This window comes from Coffea arabica, chromosome 4e (genome assembly GCF_036785885.1).
Source record: "Coffea arabica cultivar ET-39 chromosome 4e, Coffea Arabica ET-39 HiFi, whole genome shotgun sequence".
NCBI classification, from domain to species: domain Eukaryota; kingdom Viridiplantae; phylum Streptophyta; class Magnoliopsida; order Gentianales; family Rubiaceae; genus Coffea; species Coffea arabica.
The window spans coordinates 14,862,167-14,886,065 of NC_092317.1; the positions used below are offsets into that span (position 1 = coordinate 14,862,167).

Here is a 23,899-nt window from a genome sequence, read left to right on the forward strand (position 1 = left end):
AATATAATGTTACAGTAATATACAATAACTCAAAAAACATCCCATCCATATTAGTATATCAAATATTTCAAAAAAATTTTATAGTAAAAATTTTTCATATACATGCTATAATAAAATATTTCAAAAATACCCCCAAAAAATAGCTAAACCAAACAGAGCCCTTGTTATTTGAGCCCAATGGATACCCAAGTATTTCCCAAGTATTCCCATCAATTAATGGGTATAATTGGGATTTGTCCCATTTTAAACCCAATATCAAAATCCAATACCCATCCCGCCCAAAGTCCCCATGGGCATGGGTAACCCATTGGGACTTGGGACAAATTGCCACCTCTAGGATTTAGTTAATTAAGTAATTACTGTCTAATTAGGAGCTAAATATCACAACCTGTATAATGCTGCAGTACTAATTAGAAATCCTTATTCTAGTCTCCTTGTTCTTCTCTGCTGCCTACCCCTTCAGCTGGCATCTGCAAATGGCGGCTTCCGTGTCTCCAAATCCTCAATTCTGCAAAAGATTTTCCTCCACCAAGACTGCCACTACATCCGCTGCTGCTTTCTTCTCCAAACCTTCCCAAATTTCCCCCAATTTCAATCTCGAACGTGCTAAACCCTCTTTCCTTGTCCGCTGCTCAATCCGATCCTCTGCTCCTCCCATCTCCACTCTGAAGCAGTCTTGTCCGCGTCCTGAATACATCCCAAACCGCATATCTGACCCTAACTATGTCCGGATTTTCGACACTACTCTCCGCGACGGCGAGCAATCTCCCGGAGCAACAATGACGACCAAACAGAAGCTGGACATCGCTCGACAGCTGGCAAAGCTGGGTGTTGACATCATTGAGGCAGGTTTCCCTGCTTCTTCAGAAGCCGACCTTGAAGCCGTCAAATTGATTGCTAAAGAAGTCGGGAATGTTAGCCCCGAAGGTGCTGATGGCCATGTGCCAGTTATTTGTGGGCTTTCTAGGTGTAATAAGAGGGATATTGATAAGGCTTGGGAGGCTGTGAAATATGCTAAGAAGCCAAGGATACACACCTTCATTGCCACCAGTGAGATTCATTTGAAGCATAAGTTGAAAAAGACTAAAGAACAGGTGCTGGAAACTGCTAGGAGTATGGTGGCCTATGCTAGAAGTTTGGGTTGTCCTGATGTTGAATTCAGCCCTGAAGATGCTGGAAGGTTTCACTCTTCTTTAATTTCCAATTAGTATTTCTCTTGCAATTTTTTTTAATAATTTTCTTTTTCTAGTTATTCATAGTTTTGTATTTTTGTTTGTTTCTATTTCTATTTGTCCTTCCTTGTAGATCTGATAGGGAGTTTCTTTACGAAATTCTGGGAGAGGTTATCAAAGCTGGTGCAACGACCCTTAACATACCTGACACTGTTGGCATTCTTGTGCATGATGAATTTGAACAACTAATTGCTGACATAAAAGCAAACACCCCTGGAATTGATAATGTTATCATTTCAACACACTGCCAGAACGATTTGGGTCTTGCTACCGCAAACTCTATTGGAGTGAGCTCTTGCATTGTTGTTTACTTGAGTGACATATTATCAAATTCAAGCTAAACTTGCATTATGTTTAATTTGACCCTAGGGAGCAATTGCTGGTGCAAGACAATTAGAAGTTACCATCAACGGCATTGGTGAAAGAGCGGGTAATGCTTCATTGGAGGAGGTCAGTAATCACTGCGTATCTTATATTAGTATGAATCTTTTGGATTCCTTATTTGGGTGCAGTGTGGTTATCAGTAGTTTTGATTCTGTTTTTCCATTCCTTAATGCACCTGCAATATCGGGAAGACTATGTGGCAAAATTGTTGGTGCTTTGATCTTATCTATTGAAGTTTACTCTTTTAACTTGCAAAAGGGTTCATGCATGATGAGTTAAGAGCTGGATATTGAAACATACGGATGAAGTAGAGAACTTCTTGTAAGGCTATCTAAGAACATTGGTACATGCCTTTGAAGATCCATAGAACAGATCACATCCTTGGACAAAATGCAACAGGTGGAAATTCTCCTGATGGGAGGTACTTATGTGAGAAATTAGAATGGGAGCCATTCTGTGGACATGCAGAATATCAGATAGCATTTTGGAGAGAGAGAATCTTGTCTCTTTAGATCTTCATTTATCTGAGAGAGTTGTAGAAGTTTAAATTATTTCTTTTGTGGTATAATGCTTAAGGCAAGATTTCTGTGCAAACAGAACATTCAAAGACATGGAAAATTTTGCTCGAGGATTGTGATTGCAGGGGGTGGTCATTCCATCTGTTGACACTGTCATGATATGATGTCAGCAAAAGTGATGCAAACTTGCTGATGGAGTGTAGGTGCAATTCAATAATAATTTATAATGCTGAGATGTCTGTGAACAAAGGTTTTGTTGATCACCTTTGTTTGGGTCAAATAACACACTTAAAAATCTTGGTAGCCATCAAAGTCTTCTGTTCTCACTGTGAGAGTTTTATCTGATGATCAATATTGGTTTCCAGATGGGGATGTAGATAACACTTGAAACTTGGGTGTTAGTGTATGTTTCAACGCTTAGTTTTGTGATTGCATAATTTCTGCTAAGGGTTTCTGTTAGACTATGGTTTGAATTACTTGGGATGTCCTGATTTTGTTTCATGGTGACTTTAATGACCTTTTGAGTAGCATTAAAAGAAATCCTTTACATACTCAGATCAGAATTTAAGAAGCTTTTTAAATTCACATTACAGAATAATTTCTTTTTTTTTTCAGCTTCCAATACCTCTCTTTTTTTTTGGCCCCCTTCATAACTTACTTTTGTTCGAAGTGTAAATGTTTGAGCAACTGAGATTCTTTTGCTTGTTAATTTACTTGACCTTTGTCAAGTTTGGTGCTCTCTGCTATGGCGTATTCTTTGACCTTAATGTATGCCACTGGTGTTATTCTTCACAGTCCAAAAATAGCCTTCTTGGCCAGGACAATGCAATAGTTGTTGACATTTTATTTTCAACCTTTGAATGCATCACTTTGATCAGTGTGTATGACATAACTTTCTTTACTGGATTTTGTCAATTGTTTACATGGATAATGGTTTCCCTCTAATTTCCATGTCTTCTACATTGCCTACAAGTCTAAACTTGCCAAGTGTCCTCTTGCTTTGCTTGTTTAAAAATTTTAAAGTGACCTTTACTGTTGTTTATATATTGCTTTTCTAACCTTTGATATGTTACTGGATGCTTTATTTATGTTTGTTACAGAAGTTAAAGCTATAGTTATTTTTAATCAAATTTTCATCTCCATGGTTAGTCTTTGAACATTCTTTAGGTTGGCCTGATTTATTTTTTGTGATAAAATTTACACCTTACGTATTAAATTGATACCTTGCCCTGTAGGTTGTGATGGCCATCAAGTGTCGTGGAGAACAAGTAATGGGTGGCCTTTACACTGGTATCAACACACAACACATTGTTGTGACAAGCAAGATGGTATTCAGCCGGAGACTTTATTAGTTTCTGTTGATGATAGTATCCTTCCAGTTGTATTTTGTTCATCAGGTTTTCTTGGACGCTCTCATCCTCTAGGTAGAAGAGTGTAGTGGACTGCATATCCAGCCACACAAGGCTATTGTTGGAGCTAATGCTTTTGCTCATGAAAGTGGCATCCATCAGGTTTGTTTAATTTGTTGAAAAAGTTTCAATATCTCTTGGTTCTTTAGCTTTGCTTGCTTGGCTATTTTGTGTTCCTATCTGATGGTGCTTGGCTTTTGCATTCATTTCTGCCTTGTTATTATTCAGTGCTCCAACTGTAGTTTAGAGCATTTCATTAAGGTAGTCGATTATTTTCATCTGCATCATGTTGAATATAACTTTAATTGTGTCCTTTAGTGGCTTTTCTTATAACTTAGTGGTCTACTCGTCTAATATGTCTTTTATTGGTATAGGAGTAAAATTTTCAAAAGAAGAATAAATTAGTATGTAATAGTTTGATGTGGTCTGCATGTGATAATGAAAATGGATGCCTTCCAGTAGAACAAGAGCAATCTTATGTGAATTTTTATCTTTCCATCCTATTTTGGATATTTTAGTAAAATTAGAATTAAATTGTTAATTTTAATGGACAGGTCAGATTGGTGGTCGATGGTTAACTAAATGGCTAAGGGATGATTTGTGCTTGAAAAAAGAAGATTTGAATAAAGTGAATGGTAGTTTTATGGTAGAAAGCAAAATCATGAATTAAGAATAAATAGAAAGAGGGACAAAGAGGGGAAAATGTACTGAGAGCTGCAGATTCATTATTTAAAATGCTGAAAACTCTGAAGTTTTCCAAGTTCAGTAGTTGAACTAGCATACGCACTTTTAACCATATCAATTGTAAGCAAATTGCTTATAAACAAATCTCTCAATGCATGCAAGAAAAGATTAAACCCAAATTTAAAGAAAACAATCAATTGCTAGTTACAAAAAAAATTAAAAACAAAAGAAGATGAAAGAATTTGGGAAAAATTCTTCCGCTTGCCACTTTTTCTTTGCCTACGGCTCACCCCTACTGCCATCAGACTCTGCAAACCCATCTTCTCCATACGACAAACATCTATTATATTTGGATGGTATTGGGTGTGAAATTATAAAATTTAGCTGGATTACATGAATTATAAAATTATAAAATTATAAAATTATAGCATCTTTCTTGGAGTTTTTCTGTCACACTGAGTGTTTTTGTGCCCAAAAAAAAATATTACAACTTAATGCTAAGAGGTGCATTAAAAATCAAAATTTTATTCATTTAAAAATGGAATTTTGATTATCTGCATGGAGACTTGGAAATTTTTTATGCATATTGAGTATATAGCACTGGTGTCTAAAGCAGCATCAGTAATGCCATGTAACTAGGGTTTTGGTCATACTTATTGTTACCGATAGGGAGATTAAAAAATTGTAGGAAGAGAGAAATGGGAATTAATTGGTAATTTGGGAATTTCATTGAAGTAATTCAACACGTGAAGGATGCATCTTTGATAAATGTGGGCTATTTGAAGCATTAGATAGATATCTGGACAAATTACAGGTTCATTTTTTGATATCTAAAAACCACAGGTGAGGTAAAATGTAATGAACTTGAAGTTCTTAAATTGGGTCTTTGGGGCTAATGCTAGCTAACGTGACAGGGGCAGTTGAAAAACGTTATGCCATTCAAGGGTTTGACTGTAATTTGGTCAAACTGTAGGGATGTTGTAAGTTGATCGAACCATAAGGTAGATTTTTTAATTTGGCTAAACATCAGGCGATGTAATTGTAATTAACTCTTTATTTCAAGGTAAACAAAATGTACTGTCGTAAAGTTACTAGTCATCACCAAGATGTATTGCATTCCTCTACTCGAGTTAGAGTAAAATAAGAACAAAGTCAACCATTGTTAGTCTGACTCTCTTTGTTTTACCTCAACATGCCTGTGCACGACATGACAGTGGTACTGGTATGGGATCCATATGGGACACTTTGAAAATTTTTTGTATTATTTGACTTTCTAATCTGGTGGATTTTGATAGTGAAGGGGGAGGAGAAATGGGAAGTGAAGTAGAAAACTTTAGGACATTCAGCTTAAAAAGTAGGAAGGTGATCAGGTGGATAAGAAAATAAAAAGCAGAAAGAAATGGAGAAGCGTGACCTATCTAAAATTGTAAATTTCCGTTAAATATAAGGAATCTAAAAAATTCCAAGGAAAAAAAATCCCTCTTCCTTTATTTAACAGCAGTTCTTATACATAATTTGTATATTTGCCAGAATCTTCCCCGTACCCATGTACTAGTATCTGACATTTTGTTTACCTTAAAATAAAGAGTTATATTTGCCAGAAGGTCAATATAGTCGTTACTCTGATTTTATAAATTCTGTTTGGGTTATATCGTCGTAATGGGATGCAAGTGGAATTATTGACCACAAGGGAAACTAGCTATAGGTACCTCAAGGTAGGTTTCTGATATTATTGCTTCTCTATGCTTGCTGATTCTCTTTAGTGCAGTAAAGTTTTAACTTTGTGAACAAACTCCAGTCTATCGTACTAACAAAAAGAGGAACTCCCCTCACTCTCTCACAAACTCCAAACTGTGGGGCATTTTGTACACTTTCATCTTCAAACCAGATTTCAGATTTTGGAAAACATCTCAGCATCTTGGGGCAATTTGTAGCACAAAATAGTCAATTCTCAGTTAGTTTGCATAAAATCAATTTCTGTTACTTGAAACAGTACTTGATAAGGGGCTAGCTATTGAGTTTGAATCTAGCAGAAAATTGTCATTGGGTAATGACATTACATGATTTTTCAAAGTTCATGAAATGAAACTGAGGCAGATATGAAAACTGTATTGAACTTTTTTCTTGAACTTCTTTCCCACTTCTTCATTCTCTTTAGTTACAGAAATTTCACTTCAAGTTTTTTAATGCTGTAGTATAAGAAACAAATCTCAATTCTCAGGGCTATGTTTCTCTTTTATCATCCTATGTCACTGTTCTTGCACACGTGCATCTTAAGTCTTACGGAATATACTGTTATAGGACGAGCACTTTGGCCCATGAAAGATGGTCTTTACAAGTATAGTTCTAATTTTAATGATTACTTACTGGAATAAGTATTTCCTTTTTGTGGTCTGCATTCAATGTATTAGGAACTCACATCTCTTCATCTTGTATCCTCTATTGCCCTTCATGATTATTATTGTCCTTCCATTTTTAGTTCTTTCCTTTTGTTTGCCCAGTTATTTGTTTACACTTCTGTAATTATCTTTACACCTGATTAATCAGGCAAAATTTGTTTGTGCTTGATATAAATATGATGTTTTGCATTTGTCAAGTCTTTCCCCGTCTTTGCTTCTTATCATTTTCTTTTTGATTGAATCTGTTATAGGATGGGATGCTTAAAAATAAAGATACATATGAGATTATGTCTCCTGAAGATATTGGTCTGCTTCGTAGTAACGAGTCTGGAATTGTTCTTGGTAAACTTAGGTATGTGGTAACATTTCCAGCTGTGTATTTTTCAAACTGATCAGTATATTTGGTAATGGTGTTTGTCGTTTTCAAATTCTCTTTCTTTGGCACGTACAGTGTTTTGCATTTGTTCATTAAATTTTACAAGAAAACGTATCAACTCTTGAAGGACAGTAATTCGCTGAAAGCACCTGAGAGTAAACTATGTTCGAAAAAGACAGTTTTGTTTAAATAAACAGAGAGTCGATCTCAATATCTCAATGCTATTAAAAAGAGTTTATATAAAAGTAGCTGTTCTGGTCTCATTTCTTATTCCTATTCAGTATGGTATAAAAAAATAAAAAAGTTGATCAACTTTTGTTTTAAAGCATATACCTTATGCCTCTTTTTCCCAAAGCATCAAAAAAGGAAAAAATGAAGATAATTTCTTTCCAAGAACAAAGGTTATAAATTTTCTAGTATGGACGATATAGTTTTCTTTTCTTGTGCAGCAGTGCTAATGCAGTCAACAAAGAGCTCCAGGAAATCTTAAAGATATTCATGATATTCCTCAAACTTCAACTGGGCATCCCTTGATGATAAGCAGCCTAATTAGGAGCAAAAATGCATCAATTAAGTGTCTTTATTTAAGTTCATCCTAGTTTAACTAACTCAGATTACTTTCTAGAATTTTAGATCGAGAAAGTAATTTCATCTTTGAAGTGTTCACATGAAATTTTGAGCAAATGGTGTTGTTAAGTACTTTTTAGTTATTTATTTCATTAGGTAACTAATTGGAGTAGTTGCGGTTAAGGGAAGTTTTAAACTAGTCTGCTTTCCTATTTAGATTAGGAAATAGGTGCTCTATATGTTTTAGGCAGTTTATAGTTTGTTATAAATACTTTTGTTCTTATCTAATTCATGTAGAGATTTATGAATCAAGAGTGGATTTTTTTGTTTATTAGTTTCTCTTATGCTTCCACAAGATTGCTCTTCACCTCTTTCCCCACATGTTACTGTTCATGGGTACTATTAAGAGCCATAAGTCAGTCCCATGATCCTCTCATTCTTCAGCTAGCCCTTGTAGGTGAGATTACCGCGATCTTGTCTCTAGATCAGTTTGATTTCAAGACCCCAGCTTCTTCATGAGCCATATTATTTTCTTCTTTACATATGACTGGGTGACCTACTCATTTTTTCTCTTCTAGCACATAATCAGAATTGTTTCATCTTTTAATGCCTTTGATCATCTTATGATATTTTAGTAGATGGCTTGCTCTCTGGAGTTATGTTGATGGCCATAATTTTTAGGATTATAACAAAATCCTATTTGCTTAGCTGAAGGCGGTTCGAGGCTGTGAGCCATGATTTGCTTCACTTGTATGCCCAAATCAAATTACTCAGGAACCTTCTGCAAGAAGTTAGCAGTTTTGCAATTTTATTGAATCAAGTCAGTTTGTTATGCCATTAGCACAGCAAGAAGATTAATTTTCCCCTATTATCCAAGAAGCAGTGAGGGTAGGAAGAGTGAATTGGTTTAATGAACCTCTTGTGGAAGTCGATAATTCTAAAGTTATTGCTGGTAGTTGAATTCAATGAGTTTAACACCGCCGGAATTTTCAGAATACTATTGAGTTTCGTAAGTTTGTTGATGGTAAAACAGAAATGACACTTCAAAATTTTGATCATGCACCTAAGATTGAAGATGCACATAAATGGTGGCAGATATGGATTCCTAAGTGAATAAAATTCCAGAAACTAAGTCTGCAGAAGGCCTGCTTCAGCCAAGGAGGATGAATTTGCTGTGATCATATGGAAAAAGGTCATGGTAGTGTTGGCAATTCATGGTAGTGTTGGCAATTCAATGAGTGCAGAAGCATAGTCTGTTTCCTCTTTATTCGCTCCAACAATAGGCTTCCTTGGAGAATTTCTCAATATTCAGCCTATGAAGCTCCTGCTTTGCTTGTTGCTCCCTAAAATACATGGAAAGAGAAGTTTTTGGATTCCAATTCTTCTTTCAATTTGTTTCTGACCTTCAAGTTCTTTGTGCTACATTCTATAGAACTCGAGGTCAAGTTTTCTCCAACCAGGGGAGAGTGAAGTAGTCAAGAATGAGCTCTAGGCAATCTAAAATTAAAGATATTCATGATGTTCCTTGAGCTTTGACTAGGCATCCCTTGAAGATAAGCAGCCTAATTAGGAAAAAGAATGTGTCAATTAAGTGTCTTTGTTTAACATCATTTTTGTTTTTGCTTACTCAGATTTGGTACATTCTAGAAATTTAAGGTCTGAAGGTGTATTCTCGTTTTTGACTTATTGGGGAGAAATTTCCAGCAATTGTTTCGTTGAGTCTTTTTTACTTATTAATTGTGTTAGGTAAGTAATTGGGGCAGTAGCTACTAGGGGAGGTTCTACAACTAGTTTTCATTCTATATAGAATAGGAAACAGGAGTTCTATATCTTTTTAGGAAAGTTTGAAGTTTATTGTTACTGCTATTCCTATGTCATTGTAGGCAGAGATTGATGAATAAAGGATTGAGTTTTTTTGTTTATTATTACTGCTGTTCCTATGTCCTTTCCTCCTCTCCTCCTCCTTTCCCCCCAAAAAGAAAAAAAAAATTTCAAGGGTACTGTTCACAGCCCTAAAACGATCAAAGATCCTCTCATTCTTCCGCCAGCACCAGTAGGCGAAATCAACCCTGTCTTGTCCTACATCAGGGGCCTTTTGTTGAATTTTTTGTTTAACTGGAGAAAATATTTAGCAGCAATTGTTGTTTTCAAGTAAATTTAAAGGTAGACCGATTATCCAGATCTGAAGCTTCACATCGCTGAGACTCTCTTGTGAATTTAGTTTGTCATGTCATTATTGAAAATGTGTTGACAGTTTTATGTTATTATCAGTGTCATTTGATTTTTGTGTTGCTAGTTTGAGCTGATGAAGGGCATAGTCTACAGATTACCAAATTTTGCTTGGCATTGGTCACAAAGTTCAAGTGATATTTATTCCTGCAAATAAGAAAATTGAAATATGGTATTTCCTTTGAGTCCATGAATGCTATTTAATTTTTATATTGTATTCTTGTGGCAGTGGACGTCATGCTTTGAAAGCCAAACTTTTGGAGGTAAAGTTCATTCACCCTTTTTCTAATATGTATGCAGGTTATACTTTCATTAGGCACCTCGTGTTATGTCATATCTTATTATTATTACCATTGCAGCTTGGCTATGACATTGATGGTAAAGAATTGGATGATCTATTTCCGCGCTTTAAATCCGTTGCTGAAAACAAAAAGGTAAATTGAGTCTTTGTTTATTATATTTGATAACTTTCGAAAGTGGCATATTTGCAGACCGTGTGTTGGTGGGTCTTTGATGATTGGGCACACAAGCAGCTTAAATTTACTGTATTGAATACTTCGAGAGTACTGTAAAAGAAGATATCCATTTGTTTCTTTTTTCTACCAATTGAACTATTTAAATTATGAAATGGTGCAGATATAATTGTTAAAAACTTGCATTTACATCTTCAGTAAATGTGAATTTTTTCTTTCCTCTTGATATCAAATCACGCATTTGTCAGATAATGTCCTCTTACAAATTAGTTTAAAGTTAGGTTTAGCATGTTATTACTGAAATTTTCTTCCATTTACTTTGAAATCGGTTTAGTTGATTTTTCGGAATTCATTTCTTGACATCCTTTAAATTTACTTAACTTTGTGAAGTTGACTTGTTACAGAGAATTGGAAAAATGTCTTGGTAACCATGCTACAGTACCATATAGGATCTTGTTTCCGTTTTAACTTTTTATAAAGCTTCTCAAAAAATAATTTCTCAAAAGGCTATAGAATTTCGGGCCTATTTGGTGGCTCTGATTTCCTGAAAATGTTTTCAGCATTTTCAATTGCATCAATAACCGGGAATGTATTTTCCAGCTTGAAGTATGTTCCTGATTTTCCTCTCTTATCCAAAATAACTTGCATACTATTACTATGTGACAGTAAGTTTTTTCCTGAGACATTTTGGAAGTGACTCAAAGCACTTTACACAAACTTTTATAATATCTGTTACTCAACCTTGTTTGATTTTGAATTTTTGTCTCATATCTTTGCTCCGTCTGGCGATAAGAGTATCACCATTAGTACTTTAATATTATTTTCAGCTTAAACTGCAATTTTATGCACTACTTGACATGTTCTCTGTTATCAATTATTTTCTGAGTCTTTTTGATTTGATAATACTGTTATTGCAAAAAAAAAATTCAAAACGTTAACAATAATACAAGTCTCAAAAGATATTCAAACTGTCGTCCAAACACCAGGCAATTGTCAGGAAAATGACATTTTCAGCTTAAGACATTTTATTAGGAAAAGGTTTTCTGATTGAAAGCATTTACATCCAACCAAAGTGACCAAAATAGGAATCATATGTTCTTTCATGAGTGTTTGAGTGTAAAGGCTGCTATAATACCACCTCCAGAGTTGCTTTGCAAGTCAGTCTTCTTTCAATTTAGAATCAGATAGAAGTGCTTTTAGCTTGCAGGAAGACGTGTTTAACTTAGTTAAAGCGAATTGAGAGCATGCACATTATACATAATTCTTCACAGGTTATAACATTTCAGTAGGCATCATATATGCTGCTTACTTATATTCGAGATTGTTAAAGATCACAGAGGCACTTATTCTTCACAAACTTTCTTGCTGGTGTGTGTTTATCACATGTGTTACTTGTGTGCAATGTGTTGCAGTAGTCGGTAACTAGATAATATGTTGCTTATTTGTGCAGTCAAATGCTGGCAATACCCCTTAACTTGTACATATATATATTTTTTTACAATTGCTTGTGAACATTCCTTGTTGGCTCTGGTACATACAATTTAACAGTTCAAAAACGTATAGGCCCAGATAACTAATAGAGGACAACAATACATTAAAATTGAAGAAAGGATGCGCTGTACTAGTTTGGATTTCCAACTTCTGCTTTATAATTCTTGTTTTTTCTGCTAAAATGCTTCCAAATTGCTGATGCTGATGTAGTGTCTGAACACCTTTCAAGGCTGCGTTCATGACTCCTATAGAGGCTAAAATGCTTCCCTTCTGTTCAAGTATGTCATCTTTTTTTACGTATGTCCAAATTACCAATCTAACAAAGATTCTTTCCCTAAATAAATTGGCTCTTTTTCGATACCATGTTGAAGCATTTTGTTTAGACTAACTGTTAACTTCTCTTTTTTCCATCCAATTTTCATGCATTGGGCTATTACCAAAGCTAACATGTTTTCTCCATAAAAATTCTCTGTGGCATAATCTCCAATGCATGTGCCTAAAAAGTTTGTTGGAAGTTCATTGTTTAGTTTTTCTGACCAATGCTGCTAGTTGATAGTTTGATAAATTTTGTTTTCTTTTGCTCAAATTGGACATATGTTGAAAAGGCTGACAGCTGTGCTGCAGCTAAATTTTTGTGATCTATATTACGTCTTCTCTTATGGCAGTCTTGAATCTGTCATTCTTCAACTGTGGCGCTAACCTAGATTTCACCTCTCAAATCTCATAGCAATTAACAATTGTTTCAACTTTGTCTGGGAGTGATTTACTACCATGTCCTTTCAGTACATATGAATGAAAGAACTTTTGGCCTATGTCTTCCTAGTGTAGTTGTGAATGTTTAAGAATCTTGTCTCTTATCGAATGAACGTCTAATAGTCCACAGCAATTTATTTGCGTTTTGACATAATAAAATTGTCTCTTCTTATTTTGTTTTTGTTGTCCCAGAACATAACTGATGAGGACCTGATAGCACTAGTGTCAGATGAGGTTTTCCAGCCGCAAGTTTTCTGGAAACTTGGAGATGTACAGGTATTTGACTGAAATTCAGTTAGTTGTTTATTGTCTAGTTGTCCCTTAATGTGGAAAACAGTACTCCAATTGTATGGGCTGTCCTCCTGGGCCACAGGTAACTTGTGGAACTCTTGGTCTTTCTACTGCAACTGTCAAACTGATAGACGCTGATGGTAAAGAGCATATTGAATGTTCTGTTGGTACTGGGCCAGTTGATGCAGCTTACAAAGCAATTGATCTCATTACCAAGGTTTGTGAACTTTAAATTTATTCTCCTTCAATCTGAAGTTGAAACCAGTTATTGTGCGGACCTTGAAATGATTGCTCTCTAGCTTTTGAGTATTCTATTATCTTCGTCATCATTGAGTGGCTTTAGAATAAAGTATGGTACAGCTTGTGGTGGTTGGTCGGTGGTGTGAAAAATGGACAAGGTAATAATATGTCTAAGAATCTTGCTTCCATGGACCATTTCAACCTGGTTCTTGAAATCTGTCAAGTACCTGCTTCTTTGCTTAATGGCATATTTTTTGTAATGAACTTCAGTTAATCTGCAAGTTTTCAGCCAAAGCTCAGTCAAATCAATCTGTTTGTGATGAATTTGTTTGGCCTACAAGATTGTGCTCTAAAGCTTACTTACATGCTAAACATAAAATTGTTTTGCCTTTTTGTCTTTGTATGGAGCCCTGCAATTTTTGTGTTATTAGTTTATGGATGACTGCTGTAAATCCCCTTTTTCTAGCTTGGATACTGCCTCTATAATCCAGCATCTGAAGTCTTTCTCATTAATATGTGCAGGTTCCTCTAATACTTCTTGAGTATTCCTTGAGTGCTGTCACAGAAGGCATTGATGCTATAGCGACAACCCGAGTTTTGATTCGTGGAGATAGTCAGACAGCCACTCATGCCTTGACTGGAGAAGCAATGTCTCGGACATTCAGGTAGAAAATGCTTGATCTTTACAAGGATAATATTGATGCCGAATGCTAGTTGTACCGGCAAAATAGAGGAACTTCTTGTTTCTTTTCTAAAAGTGAATCAAACTGATTAAATTATTGATTGCTACTGCAGTGGAACTGGTGCGGCAATGGACATTGTTGTTTCTAGTGTTCGGGCCTATCTTGGTGCTCTAAACAAGAAATTAAGTTTCAAAAAGTTGAATGAGAGTGAGATCTTGGTGGCCTAGAAGAGTGATGCTTAGATTGTAGGGAATGCAGTCTTGAATGTTGTGCAATTATGCAGGCGGCTATTTAAGTCGTAGAGGATTGGATAGACGTATATTGGAGTGTTATTTCAGCCATCTGGTCGCTGCTTTATCTGTTGTATAAAGCTTGGGCGACGAAATGATGTGCATGTTAACCTTAAGAATAACGAAAGTTTTTTGACAAGCCACTTGTTTTATTTTATTTGATGTTTTCTAAGTGAGAGCTGGGCGTTTGATGCAGCGTGGTTTAGCACCCGATCGTAGATTCTTTATAGGCCTTGTTTTATTGGACTTGAATTTTGTGAAGGACAGAGTAGAAAAAGATCCACAAAATCAAGTGTTAACTACGGATGAAAACGATATTGTGATCTTATTACGATCTTGTTTTATACGAATAAAAAGGGAGATGTTATTGACACTTCTAAAAAAGTTTCTAGCACTCCATCCACCCTTTATGCTTTAAAGGGGGGATGTTTTTTTCCCTTGATAAAACTAGAACTTTTAAAGTCCATTTCTTGCTAATACATATTATTATACGTGTAAGGCCTCCTCCTGGAGTACACGCTACTGATCCGGCTAATCCTTAAGGCCCAATTGGGTCTGCATGCTATCAACTAGTAGGGGTGGTGGCGAATTGGACTACTTGCAAGCAGTGTGGTCAACTGTTCGGACTGAGTTTGAGATTAAGTACAAACTACTCAATTGTATATTGAAGTCAAGTTCGCTCGGACTGAATTTAAAACTCAGCACAAGCTATTCAATTGCATAACCAAGTGAAGTTCGAACCAGACATATGATACCTGAGTCTCCACGAGTAGCTTGCGAATAGTTAAATTATTTAAATAATATACATTTTTAATTGTGAAATGATCTTAAGGGTTTATGTTTTAGTTAATTTACAAGATGTTTTTCTTACTTAATAAAGTTCTATAATGGCAAAAAAATAATAATATAATTCAAAAATACTTAAAAGAGAAAACCTTAACAAAAATCTAAAAAAAGAGAGAAAATTGACGAGAAAAGCAAAATTTCTGTGCTACCTTTGTTCTTCATCTTCAATTCCTCCTCGCACAAATCATACACTCTCAGAGTCTTACTTGGGTGTCGCCACTGCTGCTTTCCTACTGGCTGTGAGTCACCAGCCATCGTCGTTGATGCCTGCTGTTTCAGAGTTACACACTTCTTTTTCTCATACGGTGACCCACTCTCACTCGCTCGACTGTCGCTGCCGCTGCTCGCCTATCGTTTGTCAATCAGCAATTGCCATCGCTGCTACCTTCGCACTCGCATGAAAGCCACCAGAGCTCTGCTCAGCTTCTCTTCCTCCTAAATCGTCATTTCAAGTCCCACCAGAGCAAAAGGGCTGACGAACCATCGGAGCTCATTTGAGATAAGCCTTCAATGTAATTCCTCCATTATTGGTTCTGAAATTAAGCTTCAATCAAAAAATGTCTGTAGAATAAGAAAAGTGGGATTTTGAAACAAAATCCGCAAATGGCCAAAACACATTATGTCAGCTATTGGGGGACAAACTGGCCCTACTGTGGGATCTGGCTTATGTATTGATTTCTTTATCTTCTGTTAATAAAGAACTTAATTTTTTGTCAATTGTAGTGTGCAATTTAATTTGATCCTTTTTGACTAGCTATAATTGTACTACTTTCTTATCCCCAAATTGAACGTTTGTCTTAAATTTATTGTTGGCCCCAAGATAATATCAATTTCCTAAGGAAATTTTGGGACTTTAATTTCTTGATAAACTGCAAATGTGAGTGCTCCAATATGTTTCCCGTTGAACTACTTATTACAGTAATAGTTTCAACTATTCTTTACTTAATACTTTTATCCACCAAGTTAAGACATTCAATTTAAAAAGGAGGGGGGGTGTTTTGAAATTATTAGTTTATACTATTCTTAATTTGAGGAGACACCAAATGGCCAGCCCTAAAATGACAAGTATGCATGTCCTGCACTGCTAAATCCAGACCTAAATTGACCATATTTATATAGACCCAAATTTAGATCTAATGCTTAGTAGGTTAAAAAAAAAATGGCCTGACTTTTTAAATGGTGAAAGCATGAAATTGTTGTTCTCTTGTCGAAGATTTCTTGAAGAAAATGCAAAGCGGAACTGGGCCTTGGACAAGTTGCTCAAGATTAGAAACCACTCCTGAAGGAGTAGGTAAGCTAAATGCCAGTTCAGTTTTCTTGGATTGACAATGATGCCTTTGACAATGATATGTAGTGATATTGATGAATTTTTATGGTGCTTGACACAAATATAATTTTTTTTTCTATTTTGGGTAAATTGTAGGCATTCCTAGTCCTCTAGAGGTTTCTTCTATCCCACTTGTATCCACTACAGATTCATCTGCTCTAATGATGTTGGATAGTTCTATTTTTATCAGCAATGATACAACAGCAAACCTTGGAGTTCCAGTGATTGCTCTTGGCTCTGCAACCGCTTTTTTGCCTATTGAAGGAGAACAAGTAGGTGCTAATATGCACATGAGAAGGATTTTGCATCCCAAAAAAGAGTAAAACATTCAAGACTCAGGATGATTTCAAGGATGTTACAGCAAATGGCTTGTACTATGCCATTTGTCATCACTGCAGGAAAAAGCGTTCAAGGGGAAAGACCATGCAAGCAACTACCATGTTGAGACACTGGATCACTTGTCCAGCTAGGAAAGCAAGTATCAGAAAGGTGAAGCAGCAAATCAAACTCAATTTCTAGTTGGTTGATGAATGTTTTTCAACTTTACTACTATTGAGCCACAAGTTTGACATGGAGAAAATGAGAGAGGGAGATGCACATTGGGTGTTAATGCACGAGCATCCCTTCTCCATATTAAAGAAAGAGGGTTTCCACATTATAATGAAACGTGCGGCACTAGAGTGGAAGAAAATCTCGCTGACAACAGTGAAAAATGATTGTATGCAGGATTATGGAGTTCAAAAAAAACAAGTTGAAGAATAAGTTCAAGAATGTGGAAAAGGTGAGCATCACAACAGATTTTTGGAAGTCAAAAAATCAAAAGATCTAGTACATGGTCATCAATAATGGAAAGAAGATTTTTCTTGTTTCCAGGCTAGAAAGCAACATTACGATATTTGCCCATCTCCTGAGGATTAGAAAAAACGCAACAAAGGTATTCTCCATCTTAGAAAAATTTTAGGAGGCCACACATGTAATTTTTGGGCCAAATTATCCAATAAGCAATTTGTTCCTTCAGGGGGTTGTGAAGATAAAAAAAATTTTTTGAATGCTTGAGTCAATGATGATGACTACTTCATTTGGGCCATGGTTCAAAAGATAAAAACTAAGTTCAGCAAATATTGGGGTGAGTGTATTTGTTAATGGCTATACCTGCTATTTTAGATTTGAACAGAAAATAAGGGTTGTAGAGTTCGCCTACTCACAATTGTAACCACCATTAGAAGTTTCTAAGAACATTTCCAACATTCGTCAAGTGATCTTTGAATTATATGATGAATATGTTGCTTTGGCAGTGAATGCAGCTAGAGAAGCAGTGGAAGAACACTCACAAAGGTGGGGAAAATATGTGCTTGGAACTAGGTAGGTTGATTGTGATGAGTATTAAATCAAGACCATTGAATCCCACAAGTCTAGATTGGTTGATTATCTTGACAAACCTCACCAAAAGATTGGAGCAGACCCGGACAACTTTGATTGCTTGGAATGGTGGAAAATAAATTGGATCTCAAACCCAGTACTATCTCGAATGGCCTATGATATCTTGGTCGTTTTGATAACTATAGTTGCATTAGAAGCCACATTTAGTGCCTAGACTTTAGTAATTGATGCGTATCAAGCTTCACTTCATCCAAATATAGTTCAAGTCTTGATGTACGTAGGAGATTGGTTTAGGAAGCTTTACAGGGTCAAAAAGAAAATGAAGGTCAGCTTTATTATTTTACCAGCAAACTTCCAAATTTGAGTTATTGAAGATAAGTTACTTTATTCTTATCATAATTTATTTAACTTTTTGTGTTTTGCCTTCTTTCCCTTTCTTTTATTCAGGAAGTCAAACCAATCAAAGAAATTGACTTGCCAAAAGTTCTAAAATTTATGCCACATGGACCAAGTTTCATATTGTGGTACATTCTTTTTCTTAATTGTTGAATATTTAATGTTTATAGTTCACTTCATTCCTTTATTTTTTATTCCATTTATTGCCAATATAGCTGTTGAAATGGCTAATAAGCTTGCTGGTTCTAAGAGAAATGGTTCACATCAAAAGCTTGTTCTAACTTCTAAGCGAAATGATAGTGTCAGTGAATTGATGTATGTTGCTGTTTTAGTGAAATTTTTGCATTTTTTGTTGTTAGTGAATTGTTATTGTATGTGAATGAGACTCAAAATGCTTGTTTTGGAGTCCCGAATATTGTTGGAAATTTCTTTAATGAATAGTCCATGGCTGTTATATTCTATGTTTATTATAGCCTAGAAGGAGTTCATTTTTCACTTTTAAATGGTTGTTGGAATCTTGATTTTTGAACACAGAATCTGCATGGAGTTAAATGGTTGGAGCTGAAATTTTCATTCCTGCTACTGCTGCTGCAGTAGAGTTATGTTGCTGACCGCTGCTATTCATTTTTATTGCTACTGCTGTTTCTTATTTCTTCTGTTGTTGCATCTCATTTCTGCTCCTGCCTATTGCTAGCTATTAGTTTTTGCTGCTGTTCATTTCTGCTGTTGCTGTTTTTGCTGTTCAAAACTTGAAGGTGGAATCTAGATTTGCAGTGTTGCTGCATTTGGTCCATTTCTATTGCACTTTAAAGACATCAATATTAATTTTTATGTATTAAGTTTGGATTTTGGAGCTTGTTTCTTTTATTTGTAGTATTGTACATATGCACTTGATGGAATTATGTTTGCTTTCAAGTGTAATGTCGCATATCGTGACGGAGAAGGGAAAGGGAGTGAAATATGATGCCCGACCCATTGAGTTACTAATAACTTTGGGTTAACCATTTTGAATTTGTAGTTTCAGCTGAAAGGGTATTGGGCCAGTCGTTACAGTGAGTATCAAAGCAAATCTCATGTGGTCTCTGTGCTGGATGAGTTTAAACTATTGGGTTATGGTTCCAACTACGCAAAGAAATACAAGAAAGTAAGTGCTGTATAGGATTAAATATCACGTTCGATGGGGGACCACCTTTAGAACGCATCAAACGGGGACTACACACATCAAATGGGGACTACATCTAGAACCTATATGAGTTTAAACTATTGGGTTATGGTTCCAACTACGCAAAGAAATACAAGAAAGTAAGTGCTGTATAGGATTAAATATCACGTTCGATGGGGGACCACCTTTAGAACGCATCAAACGGGGACTACACACATCAAATGGGGACTACATCTAGAACCTATATGAGCCACTTCTAGAACCTATGCATGACTAAGTGGACAGTTTGAATAATAACAGATTTTGCGAGGATCAAAAGTGTTAAAGGTGGAGAGAGTGTAATATCCCACATCGAGATAAAGAAGGGAAAGGGAGTGAAATATAATGTCTAGCCCATTTGGTTACTAATAAATTTGAATTAATCACTCTGAACCTTTAGACATTGTTTGGTTATTTCCATAGTTGTAGTTTTGAAAATTGTAGTTCATTTCTGAATTTTCTTCTCTCAAGTTTTTATCCACTTTTGTTTACTATCCTCCGTAGAACCTAAAAACACTTTCAAATAATCTTATAAGTAAGATTAGTCAAAAAGAATAATTTAAAAGACAAACAAAAACAAGACATTAAATACAAAACAAAATACTAAGCATAACAAACAAGATACTTAACGTAACTGTCGCGTCCCATTTTTTGAAAAATCGGAAAAAGAGTCGTTTTGAAATCATAATGTGTAGCGTGTGTGAAATATGTGAAGTGTGTGAATGTGAGAAATAAAAGAAAAGGCCATGGGACTTTTAAATGCGACGGTTTGGCCAAAATGATAATCTAAAAAGGTTTTTAGAAAAATAGGAGTCGCCACTTGATATTGAGTTAGGATGTACCAAGTCACCCAAAAAGTAAAAAAAATGAAGTAAAAATCTTTTTAGATGACTCCTAACCCACGAAAATCAGAGAGACGAGTTCGGGGGTCACAGTTGATAAAAGGGAAGGCAAAGACAAAGTCTAAGGCACCCTTTTACCCTAGCCTAAACTAGTTGCGTGATTTAGTCATAATTTCCTTAATTTCTAACCAAAAGATATATTGCATTTGGATGTAACTAACATGGATGTAATCCTAAATCTAATGATGAATCTAGTGGGACAAATATCTCTTAGAGGCTCGATTGGACTAAATCACATGAGTTGTGATAGCCAAAGATAAGCCCTCCAAGATGGTCACGAATAATGCTAATGACGTAAGAATGAATGGAATGAATGTATGCAATGTGAAAACATAAGCTTGTGTTAAGTGGAAAAAAGTAATAAAAGACAATAGTGTGTAAGTGGGAATGTGCAAATGGGTACTATGTAGAAAGTGAGAGTGTGTGAAGTCATAGTGGGTAAAATGGTGGTGTGTAAAGTGATAATATATAAAGTGGTGGTGTGTGAAGTGATAGTGGTAAAAAGTAGTAGTGTAAAAAGTGATAATATATAAAGTGGTGGTGTGTGAAGTGTAGAGTGAGGGTGATAATATGTGAAGTGTAAGTGCAAAGTGATAAGGGGTAAAATGATAGTGTGAAGAGTGTGCAAATAGTAAGGTGCTTCGGAAATGCATGAGCCTTAGGGGGATGTAAGCAAGACGAATACGGGGAGATCCTAAATCGTGACTTTTAATTTGTCTTTTGGTTAGAAGGAAGAACTAGCGTGCTAAGGCTATGTGTAACCATACTCGCTCGTTTCCCTTACCAGAAGGGTGACTCCCTAACCTATGCAAGCAAATGAATTAGTCTAAAATGAAAATGCAGCCCTAAATGTGTAGGGGAAAGGTTAGGGGAGCATGCAAAATGAGAAATACTAAAAGGAAAAATGAATGAAATGTAGTGAAGGCATGCAGATATGACACTAGCGGAAAAAAGGTCTAGCGTTGGACTAGCCCTTTACTAACGCTCATTTACAAGCATTGGACTTGTGAGAGCTCGAGGGGAAGACCATGACTAGCATTGGACTAGCCACGGTGACGTGCATTCATCCACATGATCAGATATAATGCTAAAGCAAATAGACATGCAAAGCACATAGTTTCACATAGCATGTAGCACATATGCATGCTTATCTAAATGCAAAAACCTAGGAAAGCGGTAACACATAGCACATAGGCACACAAATCACACCAAGCAAATAAAGCAAAGAAGCCCTAACTATTACATTTGGGGGGGGGGCCTACTACAATCTAAGGGGGAATGAGTTAAATAAAATGATATAATAACCTAACTATTACAATTGTGGCATTTAATTGCCTTCCCAAATAATTACAAATTAAATGAAAATAGATATACAAAATTAAAACAAATAAAGTAACTAAATGAATAAATAGAATGAGAATATTCAAAAGGCATGCAATTTCACATATAAGTTCACATAGGGTCAAGTAGAAATCAAAACAAGGGGAAGAGTGTACCTCCCTTGAATTGGTACCCCTAATGAGATGCAATCACTTATTTACCCTCCAAAAACAAAGAAAAGGTCAAGGAATCACTTTAATTAACAAATAATCATAAACGATGAAAATAAACATGAAACTGAATCAATTAAATCATATAAATGACCTACGTTTAAGAAATTAAAACAAGTAGGGGCTAAATTGCAAAATTAACAAAGTTATGGGGATCAAATTATAATTATCACAAAGATATGAGGTCAAAATTAAAGAAAAAAAAGTTTAGGGATCTATTTGCAAATAAATTAGGGACCCAATTGAAAGAAGTTGAAAGTTTCTAGGGCCACAATATAGTTAAGGAGAAATCCAGGGGCTGATTTGCAAATCTAGTTACCAGATTCTTAAGAAACAGGCCATTGGGCCATTTTATTTATCTCCCTGGGCCGAGATTATCTTCAGCCCATCAAAGAATCTCGAGAAAACGTATGGGCTGGTCCATCAATTAGTCCAACCAAAACAGCTAGGGTTTGTCTCCCAAGCCCAGACCGAAAGCCTTAAAAAAAATCAGACTAACCCATCTTTAATTACCCCAGCCCAACCGAGCCAAATCATAAATCCAAAAGAAATATACCAAAATCCATTATCAAACCCAACCAAACAAAAAATCCAATTTCCCTAAGCCCAACATGATAAAATCAACAAAAATTATTAAGCCACAATTATGATCTAAAAAAACAAGAATTAATCTAGCTAGAAAAGACTACTTATGCATATTAAAAGATTAAAATCTAAAAGGGAGAAATAAGTTCACTTTTCCAAATTTTCGGGTCATATCAGAATAAAGGGGAAACTTGAGAGGTTCAATCACAACAAAATAGAGACCTAATTGGAGGAATCATGAAGGTTTTGGGGTCGAAATTAAAGAAAAGTAAAGTCCAGGGGTCAATTTATGCTTAAATCATGACTTAATTGACCAAGATCTGGAAGTTACGCAGGCTTTAATGTGATTTCACCAAAGGTCAAGGGTCAATTTGCGAATTCATAAACATTTTCCAACCCAGTTCGTCCTCTTCGCAATACTCAGGCTATTTTCTTCTGAAAACGCGACCAGATGTTATTCATAAGCAAAATGTAGGCCAGCCATCTTCTCCAAATGAAATTCAACATCTGACCGCCATCGCAGTTTTCTCACAAAGGAAAAAAATATCCGAAAAAACTCAACTTCAAACCCACACGAATTCATGTCATTAAATCGTGTTCATGAAAAGGGAAATTAAGAAAACGAAACTCTTCAAACTCCACTTTTTCACGAAATTCAATCATTCAAACAGGCATGGAACTTACTGACCATTTGTTTCCTCACCCGCAAACGTAGAGAGACTACCTTCCAATTAGAATTTTCAAACAAGCATTTCATCGAACAGCAAAGGAGCATTAAAATTTCACCAAATTTTTGTTCAATTGAGGTTATAATCTGCCCCAAAATTGTCAGCGACACAAGAGGTTTCAATCCAATCCACATATAAACATGTAAATTCAAAAAAATTATGGACAATCAACAGGGAAATCGCACAACAAAGTCACGGCAGACCCGTTTGGAAAACTTTCCAAAACTTGTGCTTGAGGAAAAACTGAAATTCAAAGGAAAAGGGTCAACTTACAGTGCTCTTACTTGAGCGGCGGCGACGGCGATTATGACGAAGACGAAGACGGTGAATTGGAATTGGAAGATGACGAAGCCTGACTTCGTCTGAGAGCTTTCATCTAGATTTGCAGAGAGCGGCAGCGGCCAGGGAGGTTGTGTGCGGTGGTGACGATGGCAGACAGCAACAGCGGCGGATGCGGATTGGGGATTTCTCAGACAAGTCTTCCTTCTATGTTTTTTCCCGCAACTTGGTTCCTCTGTTTCTCGCCGCAGCTTGGCTTCGGTTTCTTGCCGTAGCTTTCTTTCCTCGCCGAAGCATCCTCCTTTCCTCTGTTTTTTCTGTTTCTTTTCCTCTGTTTTCTTGCTCTGTTCCTTCTCCTCTGTTTCCTGTTCTCTGTTTTTCCCTCTAGCCCCCAAGACCTTTTTCTCCTCCATTTTTTTTTGTCGTCGCCCCTCCGCTGTTTTTCTTTTTCTCTCCACTCGAGCTCTTTCTTCCATAGTTATTAAAACCAACCCGGACATCAACCCGGCAAGAGGACCGGGTTGACGGGTCAGTGGTTCAACCGGTGGGTCACTGGTTGAACCGTTGGGTCACAATATATAATAAAAAATATATATAATTTAATTAAATAAACATGTAAATTATAATATAAGTACAGAAATTCTTAAATCTCAACAAGTTATAACCTGTTCATAGTTCATAATTCA

The 23,899-nt window shown here is 35.9% G+C and overlaps 1 protein-coding gene and 1 long non-coding RNA gene across 5 annotated transcripts; both read left to right on the forward strand.

Annotated features, from left to right (window-relative positions):
* The first annotated feature begins 413 nt into the window (after window positions 1-413).
* LOC113742176 (2-isopropylmalate synthase A) lies at window positions 414-14,158 on the forward strand. Its single transcript, XM_027269928.2, has 12 exons — window positions 414-1,180; window positions 1,306-1,519; window positions 1,602-1,682; window positions 3,370-3,462; window positions 3,559-3,645; window positions 6,878-6,978; window positions 10,028-10,061; window positions 10,158-10,232; window positions 12,708-12,791; window positions 12,889-13,023; window positions 13,569-13,711; window positions 13,842-14,158. The coding sequence occupies exons 1-12, from the start codon at window positions 477-479 to the stop codon at window positions 13,954-13,956; spliced, it is 1,866 nt and encodes a 621-aa protein (XP_027125729.1). The 5' UTR covers window positions 414-476; the 3' UTR covers window positions 13,957-14,158.
* A 339-nt stretch (window positions 14,159-14,497) lies between these two features.
* Window positions 14,498-18,817, forward strand: LOC113741859 (uncharacterized). Of its 4 annotated transcripts, XR_011813661.1 has the most exons (7): window positions 14,498-15,377; window positions 16,079-16,156; window positions 16,289-16,681; window positions 16,919-16,973; window positions 17,066-17,126; window positions 17,488-17,897; window positions 18,020-18,817. It is a non-coding gene; the product is annotated as an uncharacterized lncRNA (long non-coding RNA). The 4 variants fall into 4 exon arrangements; XR_003460742.2 differs by having other exon boundaries at window positions 16,289-16,973; XR_003460740.2 differs by having other exon boundaries at window positions 16,289-17,897; window positions 18,020-18,096; window positions 18,503-18,817.
* Window positions 18,818-23,899: the final 5,082 nt, after the last annotated feature.